The following is a 20,032-nucleotide window of genomic DNA, read 5'->3' as shown; positions in this document are numbered from 1 at the left end:
GGCTATTAGTGACAATCTCTTAGTTTTATTGTCATCATTATTGACAGAGGTTTTTTAATTATTTAGTCCAGATTTATTTAATTATTCAAATTTAACTTCCTCTACTGCAGTGATGGGATTCCAAACCATCCCAGGTCAACAATTAAGTTCTTTAATTACCAGCACATGGAGGTATACTGAGTATTATGCTGCTTACTTGTTGGATAAGAACAAAAACCTGGTCTGAGAAAATATACACTCAGCCAACTTTTGGAGAGAGTAATTCATGTAGCATCAGGGGAGTCTGGTGGCTCTTGTTCAGCCATGAGTCATGATATCTAATTCAAACCTTAGTTATTCCTACATTTTACCATCAAACAATTCATAATTGTTCTGCCTTTGTAAACTCGAGGTTGTCCAAAACTTTTCATGCTCTATCTGGCACCATCCCATTCACCCGTTACCCTTGTGCTCACAGACCTACATAGTCTCCCAATTAAATAGTATCTTGATTTTAAAATTTTCATTTTTGAATCCGTCTATGATCATATCCTACCCTATATCTGCAATCTCCTCCAGCCTAAACCGTCAGATATTTACAATTCCCTATTCTGGCCTTTTGAACATACCCTATTTTAATTGTACCAGCATTGGCTGCTGTACTTTAATCTAGAATTCTTTCATTGTCAAGATATATTTGAGAACACTCCTGTGATGTACCCTAAAATGTTTTGCTTTGTTACAGCTGTATATAATTGCAAGTTGTTGCTGCTGTCATTTTAGTGAAAAGTACTCAGTAAATCAAGTTAATTTCTTTTATTTCGTGAAATGGTCAGTTTAAGTGACATGTCCATCCCATTTGCTCACTATTTCTTCCCTTTTTAACTCCCTCACAATTTGACCAATAATCAATGTTGGTATTATTACTACACCACAAGGTGCATTTGAAGACTGAATATATTGTGGTGGAAAGAAATTGAAACTCTTAAGTCAAAAAACAGACCATCTTTCTGTGTGCTCATTTACTATGGCAGTTTAAGAAAAGGAATAATTCTTCTTCCAGAAATACAAAGCTGCTTCAGTTAGGGTGGACATTGTTAATGTTACAGGCCCCAGCAGCCTGCCCAGACATGCAAGTGAGCCCACCCTTGGAACTTGGGATAATCTGAATTATGTACATTTTAAAACTGACTCTAATACACTTTCCACAAAAAAATTCACAAATATCTTACTGTTCTGCATTCAATACAAAATTGCACCTCTGAAGACAAATTGAGTATGTCGTTTTTCAAACCAGCTGAATCCAAGGTAACTATTTCTATCTTTAATGCTTTAAGCTGCCAGGACTTGAACATCCATTCTGCACTCATGAAAGACATTTCTGGAAATATCAGTAGGTCAAGCAGCAACTATGGAGAGAAAATGGTGTTAATATTTCAGTAATTTCTTGCAGTCTCCCCACTCCCACTCCCCACTATCTGCACTCCAATTTGGAATCATTTGCAAATTTAGAAAATTGTTTTTGGTTTCAAAGTCTACATCATTATCACCAGCACTGATGTATTATTTGCCTTTTTCCATTGTGATTAACTACCCTCTACTCCACCTCTCTACGTTCCATCTTAAAGCATCCAGTCTGCTGCTTGTCCACTGACTTTGTATTCTCTGACCTTGTTCATCAGTCTATGGTGCGGTACCTAATTGAAAGCCTTTTGAAAATATATATAACTTGCATTTACTGTATTACCATTGTGTATTCTCTCTGCTAACTTTTCAAAAACATTATTAAGGTTGGTCAGGCAAGATTTTCCCTTTTGAAATCCATGCTGACTTTTTATTTTTATACTTTTCCTTCTAGATATTCATCTATATTCTGTGGGGATATTATTTCTCCTACCACAGATGAGAAACTAATTGTTCTGTAATTTGCTGAACATTTTCTATCACCCTCCTTTTTAATATAAGTGTTATGTTAGCTATTTGCCAATCCTCTGACATTCCACCTCAATAGGAAGACATATAAGAGGGTAGGGGACAAAAGGTGAGAGGGGGTTTAGAAGAGGTTACAGACAACAGAAAGGTATGTTTTTTTTTCTGACTTGTTTGTAAAGATCTTGCAACATGTTGTTTAAATTATTACAACATTTATTTGTAAATTGCATGAAGAAACCAAACTACCTTTCTCCCATTTTAATTTTATTTATAGACACAGACAGCAGCGTTACAAAAACGAAAAACAATCATACTAAAAAGGTGAGACATCTTAAGCATACTTTTAACTGAACTGTTACCATAGTGGCGAATTTTATCTTTGTAAAAAGATTTTAAAGTTTTTGGTGATGCTAGGTTTAAAGTAATCTGTGTAGTTTTGAGCATCTTATTAAAAAAGGTGATTCTTGTTTCAAAAAATTTTCGGAGGGAATATAATTCTTCCAGGAGTCAAGATTTATAAAAACTGAATTTCATCAAAGAAAATTAAAGTAAGACTGAATTGATCCAGGCCTTCGGTGATGAAAAGTGTAACATGGACTATGAAGTCAGAAAAGGTAATCTGTAGAAAATTAATGAACCTCAAGTGAAATCAGAGATCAGAAGAACATTTCTGAATGATGTGGATGTGAAAACAACTCCAAACAAAAGCATTGAAAGCTAGAGTATAGATTATGAAATTAAATAAGCAAGGTAGATAGATAGGTAATTGATTTACTGAACTGCCAGACAAAAAATTTGGGCAAAAGAATTCTGACTGGAAGTATACCTTAAGTGATATTTTTGGCAGAATAAAAGAGTAAAGATGCAATGTATAATTGGATCGATAAACTTTGGGAATGAGGTCATTTAAAAAGAAAGAATGGGAATTTAGATTTTAAGCAGAGGAATGTTGCATTTGCAATAAGGATTAATTAATGCAAGCAATGAAATATATTTGGTAAGGTCAAACAGAAGAAAACTGTTTCAGAGAGAAACAAAAATGTTTATCTGGTAGGGCAATCACTCGTACCAAAAAAAGCTGCACTAATGCCCATCTTACACTAAATAAATGGATACTTGGTTAGAAAAATAGTGATTATCGAGAGAAAAAGTAGAGTGGAAATATTTGCTACTAATACAACCTAAAAAAATGGAAGTAGCTAAGTGTTGGGGATCCAGTTGCACAAATATTTAGATAAGTTTTGAAAGCAGGGTGTGAAAATAAAGTATTTGTGATGTTTGCTTTCACCAAGAGGGGTACAAAGTACAAGATCAAAAGGATGGCAAAGCTAATGCAAGTTATTGGCTAGATAGATTGTTGACTGCAATTTTGGATTCCATCTTTCGTAAGGGTCCAAAGGCCATGATGGTCAAACAATATTTATTGAGCTGATTTCAAAGCTGAGTGGCTTCAATTTGACCAGGCAGAAGAGAATATACTTCCACTCATATAGCACCTTTCACAACCTCAGATAATCACAAAAGACTTAACGCTAAGGTGTACTTTTTAAGTACAATGTGGCAAATCTGGTGGGCAATGTGTACATAGCAATCTCCCATGCACAAAAATATGTTATTGACAAGAATATATTGAAAGGCAAACTATTGAAAGCCTTTTTATGCGCACCTGAAAGTAAATGCGGCCTCAGTTTTGACATCTCATCTGAAAGAGAACACCTTTAATCATTCAGCATCAGTATAATACAGTCTCTTTGCAGGATGCCTGGAGTGGTGCTTGGTTCAGTCCTACTCAGGCTCCTTCCCCTTTCAGCATCAGAAGAGACCATTCCCTCTGTGATTCCCTGACTCGCTCTTCTTTCTCCATCAAACCGCACTCCCCTTCTCACAGCACCTTCCCATGCAACCACAGGAGGTACAATATCTGCACTTTTCCCTTTTCCCTTTTCCCTTTTCCCTTCCCACCTTCCTGAGACCTGAACACTCCTTCAGCTGAAGCAATGATTCTTCCTCTTTAGAATAAAACTCTGATAACTCAGAGTCTTTGGGACTTTGGTAGTGCCTGACTGACAGATTTTCTGGACCATTGGTTGTTGCTCTTATTAATACACAAACACACTTTTATATAACTTTTTTTAACATGTCATACAGTAGTATAAGATATATTCAAGTGAACCCAGTGAGTTAAAAGAGCAGAAAATATACAAGCACTCCAGACGCAGCTCCAGCCACAAACCTACTGGTGTTCCTAACCCCAGTGTTACGTATCTCTATGCCAGCTCTAGCCACACACCTGGCCCACAGACTGGACCCTTGCCCTGGCTACACTTTGGATCCCTGGCTCTGGCCACACACCTTGCTTGCACTCTGAAACCCCAGGCCTATATTCCAGACTAATGAGTGAGCCAGATGCCAAGTCATCTGGATTTCTGAACAATCAAATGACAGATTATCAGAGTTTTACTGTAGTTCACTGCATTTGATGCACACAGTACAGTCTTCTCTGAACTGGTGAAGCAGTGACCACTTTGCAGAACACCTCTGTTTAATCCACAGAGGTGACCCTGAGCTACTAGATTGTTTACCATTTTGATTTTCCATTTTATTCATATTATTCATTCTTACTCTGACCTCACCATCTTTGGCTTCTTGCACTGTTCCAATAAAGCCTGATGTAAGTTTGAAGAACAGCATCTCACCTTCCAACGAGGCATGTTACAGCTCTTAGGACTTAAATGCTGAATTCAACTAATAACAATTTTCCATATTTATAGGCTTGTGATACTACCCAACCGTTCCAATTTGTATCAGAACTGGCTTGCATTACAAGCTTATAAATATGTTATTTTTGGAGTGCCACGCAGAGCAGTACCAGGTCCTCAGCTATTCACGATATACATTAATTATTTAAACAAGAAGACAGAATTGTTGGGAATGGGAAAAAGATACAAAACTTGAGAAGAATACGAGCTATGAGAAACATGCAAAAGGAGCTCCAATGTGATTTTTGAAAACTTGGGCAAATGGAAAAATGCATGGCAAATGCTGTATAACATGAATAAGTGTAAGAGTATTCATATTGATTTTGAAACAGGAAGATATGTGATGAAATGAATGGTGATAGATTGGGAAACGGAGAGGCGCTATGAGACTGGGGCATCCTTGTATAGAAGCTGCTGAAAGTAAGTATCTGGATGCAGCAAGCATTTAAGAAGGAAACTGGTATAATGGTCTTTACTGCAAGAGGATTTGAGTACAAGAGCAAGGATGTCTTACAGGGCCTTGGTGAGATCCCATATATGTTCAGTTCTGGTCTCCTTATGCAGGGAAGGATGTTCTTGCCACAGATGAAACGCAGTGAACTTTTACCAACCTGATTTTTGGGATGGTAGAACTGATGTATGAGGAGACATAGATCCATTATGCCTATATTCATTGAAGTTTTGAAGAATCTAAGGGGATCTCATGGTAATTTATAAGATTCTAACAATACCAGACAGACTAGATGCTGGGGGGGTGGGAACATTCCTGATGGCTAAGAAGCCTTGAACCAGGAGTCATTATTTCAGGGTACATGGTATGCCATACAAAACTGAGATCGAGGAAGTTCTTCACGTGGAGAGAGAATCTGTGGAAAATAATGAAGCCTAATACATGAAATATATTCAAGCGAAAGGGATCAATGGATGTGGGAGGAAAGCAGGAACGACATACTGAAGTGAATGATCAGGCTTTATCATGTCGAGTAGGGGAGCAGGCCCGGAGGGCTGAATAGCCTACACCTTCTCCTGCTTTCTGTGTTTCTGTCCAATATATCTAAATTTTCTGATGATATGAAGCTAGGTGAGGAAGTGAGCTATGGGAACAGTCTGCAAAAGGCAATCGATGGGCATGTATATGGCAGATGGAATATAACTGTCCTTTGGGTGATTGCAGAGTCGATTTGTGAGACTAATTTCTGAGCTGAGGGGCTTGTCCTTTGAGGCGAGTTTAAGGAAGCATGACCTATAGTTAGGAAGTTGTGGGCATGCTATGTTGGCACCGGAAGCATGGCGACACTTATGGGCTGCCCCCAGAACACTCTACCCAAAAGATGTATTTCACTGTGTGTTTCAATGTACATATGACTAATAAAGATATCTTAATGTTCAGAAGACTGAGACATAATTTCATTGAGAATTAAGATACTGGGAGGGATTGACATTGTGGACGTTAAGAGCAGAATTAAGGGGCATAACCTTATGATAAGAAATCAGCCACTTGGAAGAGAGAAATGAAGCGATTTCTTTGCACAGAAGGTGGTAAATCTTTGAAATTCCCTATGTCATTCATTGATTAAGCTCAATGCGAAGTTTGAAAGAATTTTGGATACTAAGGGGATCAGGAATATGGTGATTGGCCAAGAAAATGGATTTGAGGCATGAGATTAGCAGTAATCTTATTGAATGTTTCTAAATGTCTTAATGAATTGAATCCAAATAATTTTCCATTTTAGGGCGTGGAAGATGAAAATGACAATTTATCACCGGAAACAGAAGAACTAAAATACCATGTGAATAGCGAGCCAAAACAAGGCGAGCCAGTGATGGGTCAGAATGGACAGCCTACATCCAGTGCAGAAGAGATTGAGAAAAATCCCAAAATATTACCAGAGACAAGTAATGATTCAAAACAGATTTCACAGGGTAGGAAGCTGAATAAGAAGAAAACAAGGTTGAAAGGCTCTGAGAAAGTTAAATTCAATAGTTCTGGGAAATATACAGTAGGCAGGATGTGTGCATGATTAACCTGTACCCACTGAGCATAAAACAGGCAGCATGCTAACTTCTTGCCTTTTTCCATAATTGCAATGTCCACCCACCACTGACTGCAATGTTGATGATTTGGGTGTATCAGCAGGGGTCACACTATGTTATCAATAACTCGCACCATTTAAAGCTTATGTTGCTTAATGATTGCTTGCACTTCTTAAAGAGAAGATGCATTATGTCTGGAACAAGTACTAGCAGTTGTTCTATAAGTGCCTGGGAAACAAGTGACAAATCGCACAAAATAGGAGAGCAAGAACTATCTATAGTTTATCTTTGTGGTAGGTTTAATTTTTCCACTAATTTTAGCCATCTGAATACTGCAACATCAATGACAGAAATAAGGCAATGTGTTGATGGGGGAATCTGGAACCGCATTCAGATAACTTCATGGACAACAAAGACCACACAGAGCTATCGTGGTTGCTTCTGCTGCCTCTGCTTCCTTCTTTTCCTCTTCCTCCTCATGCTCTTTCTCCTCTTTTTCTTGTTACGCCTTGTTACAGGGTTATATCTAAACAAGGGAGACTACAACAGGATGAGAGGGGAGTTGGCTAGCGTAGACTGGAAACACAGGCTATACAGTGGGACAGTTGAGAAACAGTGGATGACTTTCAAAGAGATTGTTCACGGTGCTCAACAAAAGTGTATTCCAGTTAAAAGCAAGTACAGTAAGAGTGGTGAGAGCCAGCCTTGGATAACTAAGGAAATAAAAGAAGGCATCAAGCTAAAAGCTCATGCATACAAAGTCGCCAAGAGTAGTGGGAAACTGGAAATTTGGGAAAACCTTAAAAAGCAACAAAGAACCACAAAGCAAGTAATAAGGAAAGGGAAAATAGATTATGAAAGTAAACTAGCACAAAATATGAAAAGAGATAGTAAAAGTTTTCGCAATTATAAAAAGCAGAAAAAGGTGGCTAAAGTGAAGGTAGGTCCCTTGGAAGATCAGAAAGGGGAATTAATATTGGGTAATGTGGAAATGGCCAAGGTCTTGAACAACTGTTTTGTGTCAGTCTTCATGGTGGAGGACATGTCTAAAATGCCAAAGATAGATGTTATGAATGTGATGGGGGGGTGAGGACCTCGATACAATCGCTGTCACTGAAGAGGAGTGATGAGCAAACTAGTGGACCTAAAGGTAGACAAGTCCCCTGGTCCTGATGGGATGCATCCCAGGGTATTGAAAGGAATGGCAGAAATTATAGTAGACATGTTTATGATAATTTATCAAAATTCTCTGAACTCTGCACAGGTCCTGGTGGATTAGAAGATAGTGACTGTCACACCACTGTTTAAAAAAGGATGTAGGCAAAAGGCAGGTAACTCTAGGCCAGTTAGCTTAACATCTGTAGTCGGGAAAATGCTTGAAGCTATCATTAAGGAAGAAATAGCGAGACATCTGGACAGAAGTGGTTCTATCAGGCAGACACAGCATGGATTCAGGAAGGGCAGGTCCTGTTTGACATACTTACTGGAGTTCTTTGAGGATGTAATGAGTGCAGTGGATAGAAGGGACAGGTGAATGTTGTATACTTGGATTTCCAGAAGGCATTTGATAAGGTGCCGCATAATAGACTTATCCATAAGATAAGAATGCATGGAGTTGGGGGTAATGTATTAGCATGGATAGAGGATTGGTTAACCAATAGAAGGCAGAGAGTTGGGATAAATGGTGTCTCTCTGGTTGGCAATCAGTGGAGAACAGAGTGCCGCAGGGGTCGGTGCTGGGCCCGCCACTCATCACAATATACGTTAATGATTTGGAAGAGGGGACCGAGTGTAGCGTATCTAAGTTTGTTGATGACACTAAATTGAGTGGAAAAGCAAATTGTGCGGAGGATGCAGAGAGTCTGCAGAGAGATATGGATAGGTTAAGTGAGTGGTCAAGGGTCTGGCAGATGGAGTACAATGTTGGTAAATGCGAGATCATCCACTTTGGAAGGAAAAATAGTAGATCAGATTATTATTTAAATGGTGAAAGATTGCAGCATGTTGTTGTGCAGAGAGACTTGGGAGTGCTTGTGCATGAATCGCAAAAGGTTGGTTTGCAGGTGCAACAGGTTATCAAGAAGGCAAATGGAATCTTGGTCTTCATTGCTAGAGGAATTGAATTTAAGTGCAGGGAGGTTATGCTGAAACTGTACAGAGTACTGGTGAGGCCGCACCTGGAGTACTGTGTTCAGTTCTGGTCTCCTTGAGGAAAGATACACTGGCTTTGGAGGCAGTGCAGAGGAGGTTCGCCAGGTTGATTCCGGGGATGGGGGTGGGGGTCAGCCTATGAGGAAAGTTTGAGTCACCTGGGACTATACTTACTGGATTCAGAAGAATGAGAGGGGATCTTATAGAAACATATAAAATGATAAAAGGATTAGATAAGGTAGAGGCAGGAAAGTTGTTTCCACTGTTAAGTGAGACTAGAACTAGGGGACATAGCCTCAAAATTCAGGGAATAGATTTAGGACAGAGATGAGGAGAAACTGCTTTTCCCAGAGAGTAGTGAATCTGTATAATTCTCTGCCCTGGGAAGTAGTAGAAGCTACCTCATTAAAGACGCAGATAGATTTTTGCATAGTAGGGGAAATTAAGGGTTATTGGGAAAAGGCAGGTAGGTGGAGCTGAGTCCATGACCAGATCAGCCATGATCTTATTGAATGGCAGAGTAGGATCAATGGGCCAGATGGCCTAATCCTGCTCCTATTTTTTATGTTCTTATGTTATGTAGTTAGTGGCTAGTTTGTTTCTCCTCCTGATGAAGCTGTGAAGCACGTAGCATGAATCTTGGAAGAGACAGTTATTTACATCTCTGCTGGAGTTAAGAGTTATGTTGTCATTAATAAGTCTTGTAACCCAGTAGTCTTCTTTTAGTTTGCTGTGGTGATTCAAAAACAGCTGGCCAAGCCACCTGCAAAAGAATGAAGGCATTGGATGCTGAGGATGCAGAATCCCCTTTCGATTCTACTTTCAGCTAGAGTTAACATTTGATACCTGCAAAATTATATGCTTGCAGTGAATGGCATTCCATACCATGGATGCACCTCCAATCCTCACAAAGCCACATGCTCTCTCAGGAGACACAAGAGACTGCAGATTCTGGAATCAGGACCTCAGGCAGGGTTTCAACCCGAAATGTTGACAATTCCTTTCCTCCCACAGGTATTGTTTGACCTGTTGAGTTCCTCCAGCAGATTATTTATATGGTCACTCAATGTACTGGTCTGTACCAAGGGAAAATTAAGAATAATTAACTTTTTTGAATAGAGAGTTTCAGTTGCCTCCCTATTGCAACAGTTGTTGGTTAATTCTTAGATGTTACAACATCTGGAAGGAGACAGGCATTTATAGCTAAATTTTCCTTGACAACTGCAGGCAATGCAGTCCTTGCAGCTGAGGATATAATAAGTGGCAGATTTCATTAAAGACATCTTTACTAGTGAATATTTGTGACATGTTTACCTGGAAATTCATCCCTAGTTGGTAGCACTAAACATGCTTTATAGGAGAGGCAAAACTTTGCCTTCTGCCTCTGAAATTGAATTGCACTGAAGTCAACTGGAACCACTAATATGCATTTGTAGGTATGGCCATGATGCAGCACCACTGTGTTCCTGATACATGGCCCTGAAGTTCTCAATACCATCCTAAATGCTGCTTCTCCACTTTGAACAGAAATTCCCAGGATTGGTAGTAATGCGGCACTTCTTCAAGGAAGCTTTGAGCACATCCTTGAAATCTTTCTGCCTGCCTGGTAATATCCTCTCATTACAGATCTCGGAAAAGAGTGTCTGTTTCAGGGGTTAGGTGTTGGGCATGCAAATAATCTGGCCTGCTCAATGTAGCCGACTGAGAGTAACTGGGGCATCAGTACTGAGAACGTTGGCTCTGGAGTGGACCCTGATATTGGTTCACTTATCCTTTTAATGAATTGGGAGGATTCTGTTGGAACAGCATTAGTGCTATTTTTCCAGTGCCTTCAGATGTCTATTATATGCAGTCCAGGTCTCAGAAACCTAGAAGGGATCACTGCTGTCCAGTGGACCACGAGTTTTGTGCCAGATCTGAGGTCTTTATCTTCAACTACCCGTTCCTTCAGAAGGCCAAATCCTGTGCTGGTGCAATGAAGTCATTGGTGAATTTCATCAACCATGTCTGCCTTTACTGAGAGGTGGCTCCTGAGATATAGGAATTGATCCACATTTTCCAGGGTCTAAACATAAATTTTTATTGTCCAAGGGCAGTGCTGTGCAGCAGGAGCAAGTTGGTAGAGGACCATGATTTTGCAGGTGTTGAGTGTAATGCCCTCCTTCAATATGAAAATGAATAAATCAACAATATCTCAGAGCTTAGCCTCTGAGCATGCGCTAATACAAGTTTTGTCTGCATCCTGCAGCTCAACTATTGAGGTTAGGGTGACTTTTTTCTGGCATGTAATCACTGGGTTGAACAGTTTTCCATTAGTTCTGAAGAATATTTCCATTCCAACAGGAAATTTGTTGAAGGTGAGGTGCAACATTGCGGTGAGAGATTGAGAAAAATCATTGGTAAATAAACAGTCCACAGTACTGTTGGCCACACTAAATATTAAAAGAGGATTTGGAGCACTTTAATATTGACTACTTGTAATATTTTGAGTACAACAGATCATAAAGAAATGGTGAAAAGCAAAGAAGCACAGGAGATTGAAGAGTTATATCAGAATGGTACCAAAATCCTGAAGCGGTCCAGAGATAAGAATTTAAGGAAGGAGTAAGTAGAAATGAAAATCATTGGTGGTTACAATTTGTCTCAGATTTGTTTGTAGATTAGAACATTTGCATGATTTTAGGCTGCTGCTGTGGTGTGATCTGGTGGTTGAGGAAATGAAAAATCCACTGGTACTTCACAACCCCATTACTCTGAGGATTTTTAGGCCAGGTGGCAATTGAGCACACTAAGTCCAATTGTTTCACATTGGGCTAGTATTTTAGAAAGGGCACAAATGCAAGGATGACAGCGTATGATGACTTTTTCACCATACCAAGCTGTTGCAAACCACTGAAGTGAATTATCTGCTTTCCAGGGGAAGCTAGGCCTCTCATAACACTAAAATGGTCTTAATGCTTGGACTCAGAACAGAAATGCCCTGACTCTTGGAAACTGGATGGAACAGATGAAACCCTCTTCCAATGAAATGGAAAAGAAAATCCAAATTCACAGTCAAGTATTCAAAGCAAGGCATTTTTTTTTGGTTTTATGGAGACCTCGACATTAAGCTCCATTTTTGATTTAATTAAGCATGAAATTAAATATTTAAGACATTCATTACGATTACCAAACCTGTGACTTCAGAAAAATATTCTGCTCTTCCAAAATGCAAATATGGCATTTATTTTTCTCATTTTTTTGACTAAGGTTACAGTTTATGTTCATTATTTGAGCATTTACAGCTATTATATAAATAATAAAGATAAATATGACATCACCACATGCAGAAATCTTTATTAATGGTTAACTACGTATTAATGCTTTAATTCTTAGAGCTCATTTTCATGGTAATCATAAATTAACTTCTTTAATGTTTGGATTTATTGTCAATAAAAACAAAACAATTTATGTTGTGCTTTTATCATACTGAAACTTTCTCAGGTGTTTTGCAAAGTACTAATCATAATTTCTGGGGGATGAAGTACTGAAATGGATGCAAAGCTGGAAGAGGTTGAAAAAGCTTTTGCTTCAATATTTATAAATTCTAGTCACAAAATCTGACACTCACTTTATGGATTTTCTAAGTAAATTTATCATATAGTATCCATCCCACACAGTCATTGGTGGTATTGTAGCTCCTTAGTTTTGTGTTTCCCAGCTTCTTAGTCTCCACTGCACAGAAACTGCTAAGCTCCATCCAACTCCATTTCTCTGTTTTTCTATTTACTTAATAATATAAAATCTAAAAATTATATCAAAAAAGTGACTAATTGTATGCCAAGTGGGGACAGAGTGACAACTATGCAATCTGGTTCAATTATTCCTATTTATTAGCCTTGCTTCAGCATGAGACTACAGGCCCCTGGGTTACGAGCACCCAACTTATGGGCACCCATATATTTGAACAAGCTCCCATAATGTTATTAAATTCACAACTCTGAAGTATGTACATATGTTCATTCCTACAAACAGCAGAACTAGTTTCTTCTCTCTCTCCACTTATAATAGTTGTTCTTTCTTATCAGTCTTATGTACTTTTGATGCCATTCGTTACAATACTGTGGAGGTATGGTTACCATATCAAGTGATTTGTTGTATTTTCTGACATGGACAAAATCAACATGGACGTCTGTAAAAACTGAACCCATTCATTACCTGAGAGTGGCCTGTATATTTGATCTTGATTCCACATGTGCTATGCCTTATAAGATTAGCTAGTTTTACATGATATAAAGATAATTGATTGTACACACTTCGTTAAAGAGTGAAATTTCTCTTAGGACAGTCCCATTGTTGAGCTAGTAATCTGTACAAAGTCATACTTATTTCAACTACATGCTGCCCTCAGTAATATTGTTATAGAACATAAAACATAAAATCAGCCCATGCTGTCTGTGCCAAACATGATGCCAACCTAAACTCATGTAATCTACCTGCACATTGTCTATATCCCTCCATTTCTTGCCTGTTCATGTGCCTAAGTGCCTCTTAAACATTGCTTAAATGATAGTAGTAAAGAATTAAGTATCTGGAGGCCTTTGACGGGACATATTTTCTGCTCTAACACCATTATTTCTTATTTCTAAATAGAGGTTATAAATTTCTGGTGAAAGCAGCTGATCTTGGAAGCACGAAAGCCATGGAGCGAATAGCCTATGCCCTATTGTTCGGTGACCAATTGCCCCAGAATGTAACGGCAGCGAAAGATCTCTTTGAGGCCTTGGCAGAGAATGGCTCCCATAAAGCCCAAACTGTGAGCTGTTTGAAGATAGACTTAACACAGAACTAATGTAAACAAACTTAGTTGGTCATTTGTATTGGCTCAATATAAAACTGAAATACCTTTTGAGGGACATTCCAGTACCTACGTTATATTGCTTTAATGAATAATGCTCATCACTCTGATTTTTGGTTCAAATAATTGATGTTACAATAAAAAATAAATAATGTTGTGCCTGATAATGTGAAAGATTTCTTTTCAGAATTTAAGGTTGGGATTTAATTTAATCTTGTCTATATATCATTTTTCTATATTTAACCTGGTGGATCAAAGCTATTGCACCATATTTTTCCTTCATTTGATTTTTTTTCTCTCCTTCATCCGTCAATATAGTTTTTCACAAACACAAAGACAATTAATGTTTCAGACATTCCACTGATGGTACTCTGCCACTAACTTCAAGGTGGTAAGGTGGAGAAGGAGCATGTTAAAATGCCTTCCAATTTTAAGTTATTTTCGCATGAAGAAAATAATTTGAAATTGTTCAGCACCACCTTCAAATTGGCTGATAATAAACACTCAATTTGAAAAGTCCAGAACTGAAGCCCATTTCCTGCAACAGCATATTATATTGCATTAATAACCCAATTGATTATTCACAATAATTATCATTTTGCATGGAAAAAATTTTACAGGTACAAGTTTTAAAGAAATATTTCAATATATTAATTCCTTCAATTGAGTGTAAGATTTGATTCACTTGTTTTCTTTCTTGCTTTTAAATTAGCCTTGTTTACATGTTTTAAAAGTATATAGGTAAATATATTTTCAAATGGATAATAAGCTGTTATATTTATATTACATTGGCAATCAACTACTTTTAAGAGTACTTAAATTCTAAGAATATGTCTACATTCTGTGAGTATTTTTTGAAGGTTTTATATCAATGTTTTTGATGTTTTCTTTTAATCAGGCATTAGGATTTATGCATGCCACTGGTATTGGTGTGAGCTACAACCAACCTAAGGTAGGAAGATGCTTTTTTTGTCCAGACCCCTCATCATTGTTCTGATAACAGCATATCAGTCATTGCCTTTTTTTGATATGAGAGGCTATAATAAATTTTGGCAACATGAATGTCCTGCATGAAAAATTAAATTGTGTCTATCTGGAGCTTGGGTTATTGATTGATCTCAGCAATTTCACAGCCATCACTTTCATATAATTGCAGGAATAACTTTGTGCAGGAGTATTTTTAATAATGACAAGGTGTACTACAAAATGATATTGCAGAGTCATCCTTCTCTATTCAGATTCACAAAACATAACACAAAATCTTGCAGCAAATTTAAGCATAAAATTGCATTAAAGCAATTAAAACGTGGTCCACATTGTAACAAAATAAATAGACAAATGAAGAAAAGCAGTCCTTCATCTCAGTTTATATGTCCATAAAAAATTAAGGAGTGTATCAGTGCATTAGCATTCTTTGAAATGCAAACAAGCTAATGTGCAAGTACTGTGAAACAACCTAGGATAAGCATTAACATCTGTTGCTCAAGGTTTAATACAGGGACCTCAAGTTTAGATTCCTGGAAAACAGGATTTTTTTTGTGGATAATTGGAAGCCTATTCTAATCCAATGGCCTTCACTTAAATAGAATGGAAGTAAGTACAGTCAGAAAGAGGAGAGAGATTGAGTTCATGCATTTCGCCAGTCATAACACTCTTTTGCATTTACCTACATTTTGTGTCGAGATCCTAATGCACTTACAACTAGACTATCTAGCATTTACTTAGCACAATGCAATGGAAAGTGACAGATGTTATTAATGTCACACTTTTAATGTAAATATGCAAGATCTATTACTACTAAAACAAGTGACTTAATACTGTCACCACTTACGATTCTGCATAATATTGTTGCGCTAATTGCATTACAATTATTTTTATTTTGCACTGAGGCTAGTTTGTTGACATATTTTGCATTAAGTACCAATTTTGCTATATTTATACTTCAGGCCCTAGTGTATTACACATTTGCTGCACTGGGTGGAAACTTTGTGGCACATATGATTTTGGTAGGTGTATCAATCTTTTAACTTAAATTTTGATGAGTCATATTAAATCATCAATACGCAGTATTTTTAAGTATTAATGATCTCTGTTTTAACAGGGCTACAGATATCTTAATGGTATTAATCTTCCACAGCACTGTGAAGCAGCTCTCATTCATTACAGAACTGCAGCAAAATATGGTAATTACAAAGTATTACATAATATTACAGCACAGAATCAGCCATTCAGTTCAACAGATCCATGCCATCCTAAGACACGTCACCACCCTCTTCCAAATCACTTTTGAATTTGCATATAGAAATTGAAGTTATCAGAAAGATTATATTAAAGTAATTTTCAGAATTCATATGCTACAATAATCTGTGAAGCTGATTTGTGCATTCCTAAACTTTTACAAACATAATCTATTTAGTAGACATGTGATCGGGTATGGTTGGAAATAGGTGGGGAAGTTATTATAGAATTCTTCTGAGAAGAAGCCAAAGAGATGAAAGGAAAAACTGTTAACACCCAGAGCAAAACAAATTTCACTTTGTATAGATCTGTAGAATCAAAATATTAAGAAATTTATTTGTATGAAGGGTTGTAAATCTTTGCAGTTCTCTACTCAGAGGGCTGTGGTGCATATTCCTAAATTGATGCCTTTTTGGACACAGGGAAGTCGAGAATACAGAATGGATATGAGGCAGAGAATCAGTCATAATTTTATTGAAAGGCAGAGTAGAGTTAATGCCTACTCCTCTTTTCTGCTTGTTATGCTCTTAATTACTGTAAATATGGGTTATGGGAAACAAATGCCTAAGACTAATTAAAACAGTACTGCTGATGTTGGACTGTGGTCCCAAGATAAATTTGATGGTTGTGCAAGGCTGTACATTTCTGGACCTCAATTACATCTGGTCCATTTGAATTTTTTTCCTTAATGGAGGAGGTAACTCTGGCAACTGGGCCAATTTAACAGCTATTCTGCTGTTAAAAGATCTTGCACTGAAAAAATTGCCTTGGAGCTCAAATCCATTTATATATTAGTATTGCTGACCTTATTTCCATTAGCGCAATATTTTAACGTATTATCTTTAAACAACCTAGCTATTCTTGGGCCTGGATTGCATACTTTTAATCAGATATATGTATGTTTCAAAGTGAGGAAGATGTTAGAAGGTTTAACCTTGTGGCAAAGCAGGGAGGTACAGCTAAAGATTTTGGGATTCATAATATGAGCTAGGCACCTAGAAACTCTATTTAACTGATTTATTCTGTTGGTTAAGGAATATATAACAAATAAACATGATATTAAAATGCATAAATTCTATTCAGAATTAATGGTGTTTAAATAACTGAGCCATTGCTGCTGTTTAATTGCACAAGTTCTGCTTACTTTAATTTTGCAAAATTCCTGCCTGTGCTTTAATCTACTTCAGGTACTGTCATCTGGTTACTGCATCTTATAGAATGAAATATTAAAGTTTTATCAATCAAATGGGTCTCTGGATCATGTTGGACAATAGTTCTTGATGGTTGAATGCATTTATTCTTTGGGTTGGTGTTAACAATGGATTACATTTAATTAGTCCACCTGACTGTTTTTGTTTTGTCTTTCACTGCTATGGCTTGTTTGGATTTGGAAGAAATTGGGCTGCAAGCTGGAGTCATTTTGAAGTTATATGAAGTTATTACTAGTATTTCTTCTTGAAAAATGAAAACAGTAACAGACCAAACAAATATGTAATTAAAAAAATAATAAATAAGATTCCGAGAATCATAATGGGCCTGCAAATAAGAGAATATGGGGATTATGACACCATGGCCTAAGTTTAGAAAAGTTTGGTTAATTTTAGTTTTATAAATGAATAATTTAGAAGCAGTTCACAGAATTGTATGTGCTTTATCCAGATTAATCAACTTTTCTGTAACACATGAGATTACCAGGGCTGGTTATTTGATTCTCAAATTCACCCCCTGATATCAGAATGGTCTGAACCATTTATGTGTTATTGGTTCATATCCTGCTAACTGAATCCTAATCTGCATCAAGTCTTGTTTATCAATCACCACTGTGCTTGCTGATCTACATTGGCTTCCAATTATGCAATGCCTTTTTCAAAGACCCCATTTTCATTTTCAGATCTCTCCTTGGCCTCCCTCCTCTCCACCTCTGTAATCTCTTCCACACATAAAACCTGATATATTTGCAATCCTCTAATTCTGGCTTCTTGCAATAATTCATTTTAACTGACAAAGCTGGAGATAACAGATCAGGCAACATAGTTAATGGCATGGATATTTGTTTCCTATATTCCACTGGTGCAAAAAAAAATTGTGTCACCCTCTGTTTTTAATAGTCTCAAAAAGATTATAATTTTAAATGGGAAGTCTCATAGAATAGCATTGTAAAGTTTCCCTGTGTAAAGCTACACTCTTGTCAGCTGTTGTTTTGATCTGTTTGAAGATCTGCTGCTCCCAGCACCTAGCCTCACAGCTGCAACCTCAGGAGCCAGCCCTAAAAGGGGCATACACAGAATATAAACAGGACTCTTCTCACTTCTTCAAGAATTTCCCAGTGATGGGAAAGGGGTAGTTCAGTGCTTCCAGAGCCTCAGAGGGACCTGCATAGGCTGGTGTAGATTACTCCCTGTAGGAAGCATCTTCTGTGTGCAAGAGGGTGACAGTGATCCTTCAGGGCTAGAGCCAAGTATTCCCAGCAAGAGTTTGTGAAGGAGTTCGAAGGAGCAGTACTTTGTGAAAGCAGGTTATAAATGCTTTCCCTTTGGGAAAACCTGCAACTGTAAGAAGGCCCTGTATTCATTCTGTTTCTGTAGCTGAAGGAGAAGTAGATAACATCTTGTCTCTTTGGAAGTGGAATTTGGGTGACTTTCCTATTACAGCAGTGAGCAGCAAATCATGGCATAAATTTATGGTGATGATTTAAGATTAAGAAGGTGACAGTGACCTTGACCTTGACATGCTAAACCATCAAGGCATATGTGTGAGGCCGTACTTGAGGTTATAAAGAATCATAGATCTCAGTGAGGACAACATTGCTAAAGATGGAAGGAATGCTCAAAGTGTAAGAAACATGGTGAGTTAAGCAGTGAGGTTGCAGATTGCTATGGAACAACCTGGCAAAGAATGCAGTTTCACTGCCCTTTAAATAGAGTTGTTTCAGTGGAAAGCCTTTAGTAAAAGCTGATTCTTCTGTTGTTTTTCAGACTAGTGAGGTAAAAAAAATCCAGCAAGTAAATAATGAAAGTGACATTATTGTTTGATGTCATTCAGTGAGGGGTGGGTAGGGGGGGGGGGGGGTGTGAAGATTCATTCCAGGATCATGCTTAAAGTGCTAATATCTCACCTGGAGGTCAGGGATCAAATTTCCGATCCCATGGAGAGATCCAGAAATTTTGCTTAACTCTGGATTAAACCTATCTTCAAGTCCGCCATTCTGCTTTTATTTATTGTTGTTTCCAAGGGAATTTAGAATTTCCAAGAGAACATTTGGTCACCAAGCTTTAAGAGTTCTTATGAAAGGTCATCAAACTGAAACCTTTTCACTCTCCACAGGTGCTATTTGTCCTGTTAAGTATTTTCTGTTTTTACTTCAGATTTCCAATGTTCTCAGTATTTTACATTTGCATTAATTTAATCACTTAACAGCTGGCATCCTGCAGATATTGAGACCCTGGGCTCCTGAATTCCCTCAATAAACCTTTCCGCTACTCCACCTTACCTTCCTCCACCTTACCTTCCTCCATAAAAATGCTCCTTAAAAGCTATCACTATCTGAATTTGGACTTAAGTTGTCTTGTGTATCAAACTTTGATAACACATCTGTGAAGTGCCTCTGGATGTATTTTTACATTAAACATTATAAATGTTAATTGTTGTTTTGAAGTGTAAGGGGTAAAGACCACCTCTAATTGAAGCACTTCCTTGAATGCACTCATAAAAGTCACTCCTAACAATCCTTTGATCCTGAAAATTTAAAATTGTTGATGGCTAAGATTATTGTATTACAAATACGAAATTAAATTAAAGATCACTATTTGCTTGTTATGTTTATGCAGTGAGATAAATAATACACAAAAATGCATAAAAAAGCAAAAAGATTTTATGTTGTAGGTTAACAATGATGATAGCAACTCCTAAAATAGTTAATTCCTCTTTGTTTCACACAGTGGCTGATAATGTTGCCCTTAATGGAGAAATTCTAACAGAAAAGGTTAGATTAACAGAAAGGGCAGAAAATCTCAGCTCCAATGGTGAAATTATGGATTTAGATCTGTACCAATACTACCAATTTATAGCAGAAAAAGGAGATCTGCAGTCACAGGTATGAAAG

General features: G+C 37.5%; 1 protein-coding gene across 1 annotated transcript in view; it reads left to right on the top strand.

Moving 5' to 3' along the window:
• Nucleotides 1-20,032, top strand: part of LOC127567882 (protein sel-1 homolog 1-like) — a 47,512-nt gene that overhangs the window by 3,162 nt on the left and 24,318 nt on the right. The window contains exons 2-9 of the mRNA XM_052011047.1: nucleotides 2,186-2,232; nucleotides 6,404-6,593; nucleotides 11,354-11,459; nucleotides 13,488-13,650; nucleotides 14,591-14,644; nucleotides 15,639-15,698; nucleotides 15,794-15,875; nucleotides 19,869-20,023. Coding sequence (XP_051867007.1) covers nucleotides 2,186-2,232; nucleotides 6,404-6,593; nucleotides 11,354-11,459; nucleotides 13,488-13,650; nucleotides 14,591-14,644; nucleotides 15,639-15,698; nucleotides 15,794-15,875; nucleotides 19,869-20,023 — 857 coding nt within the window. The remainder of the gene's footprint in view (nucleotides 1-2,185; nucleotides 2,233-6,403; nucleotides 6,594-11,353; nucleotides 11,460-13,487; nucleotides 13,651-14,590; nucleotides 14,645-15,638; nucleotides 15,699-15,793; nucleotides 15,876-19,868; nucleotides 20,024-20,032) is intronic.

Source organism: Pristis pectinata, chromosome 3, assembly GCF_009764475.1.
Source record: "Pristis pectinata isolate sPriPec2 chromosome 3, sPriPec2.1.pri, whole genome shotgun sequence".
NCBI classification, from domain to species: Eukaryota; Metazoa; Chordata; class Chondrichthyes; order Rhinopristiformes; family Pristidae; genus Pristis; species Pristis pectinata.
This window is presented reverse-complemented; position numbering and strand designations above follow the sequence as displayed.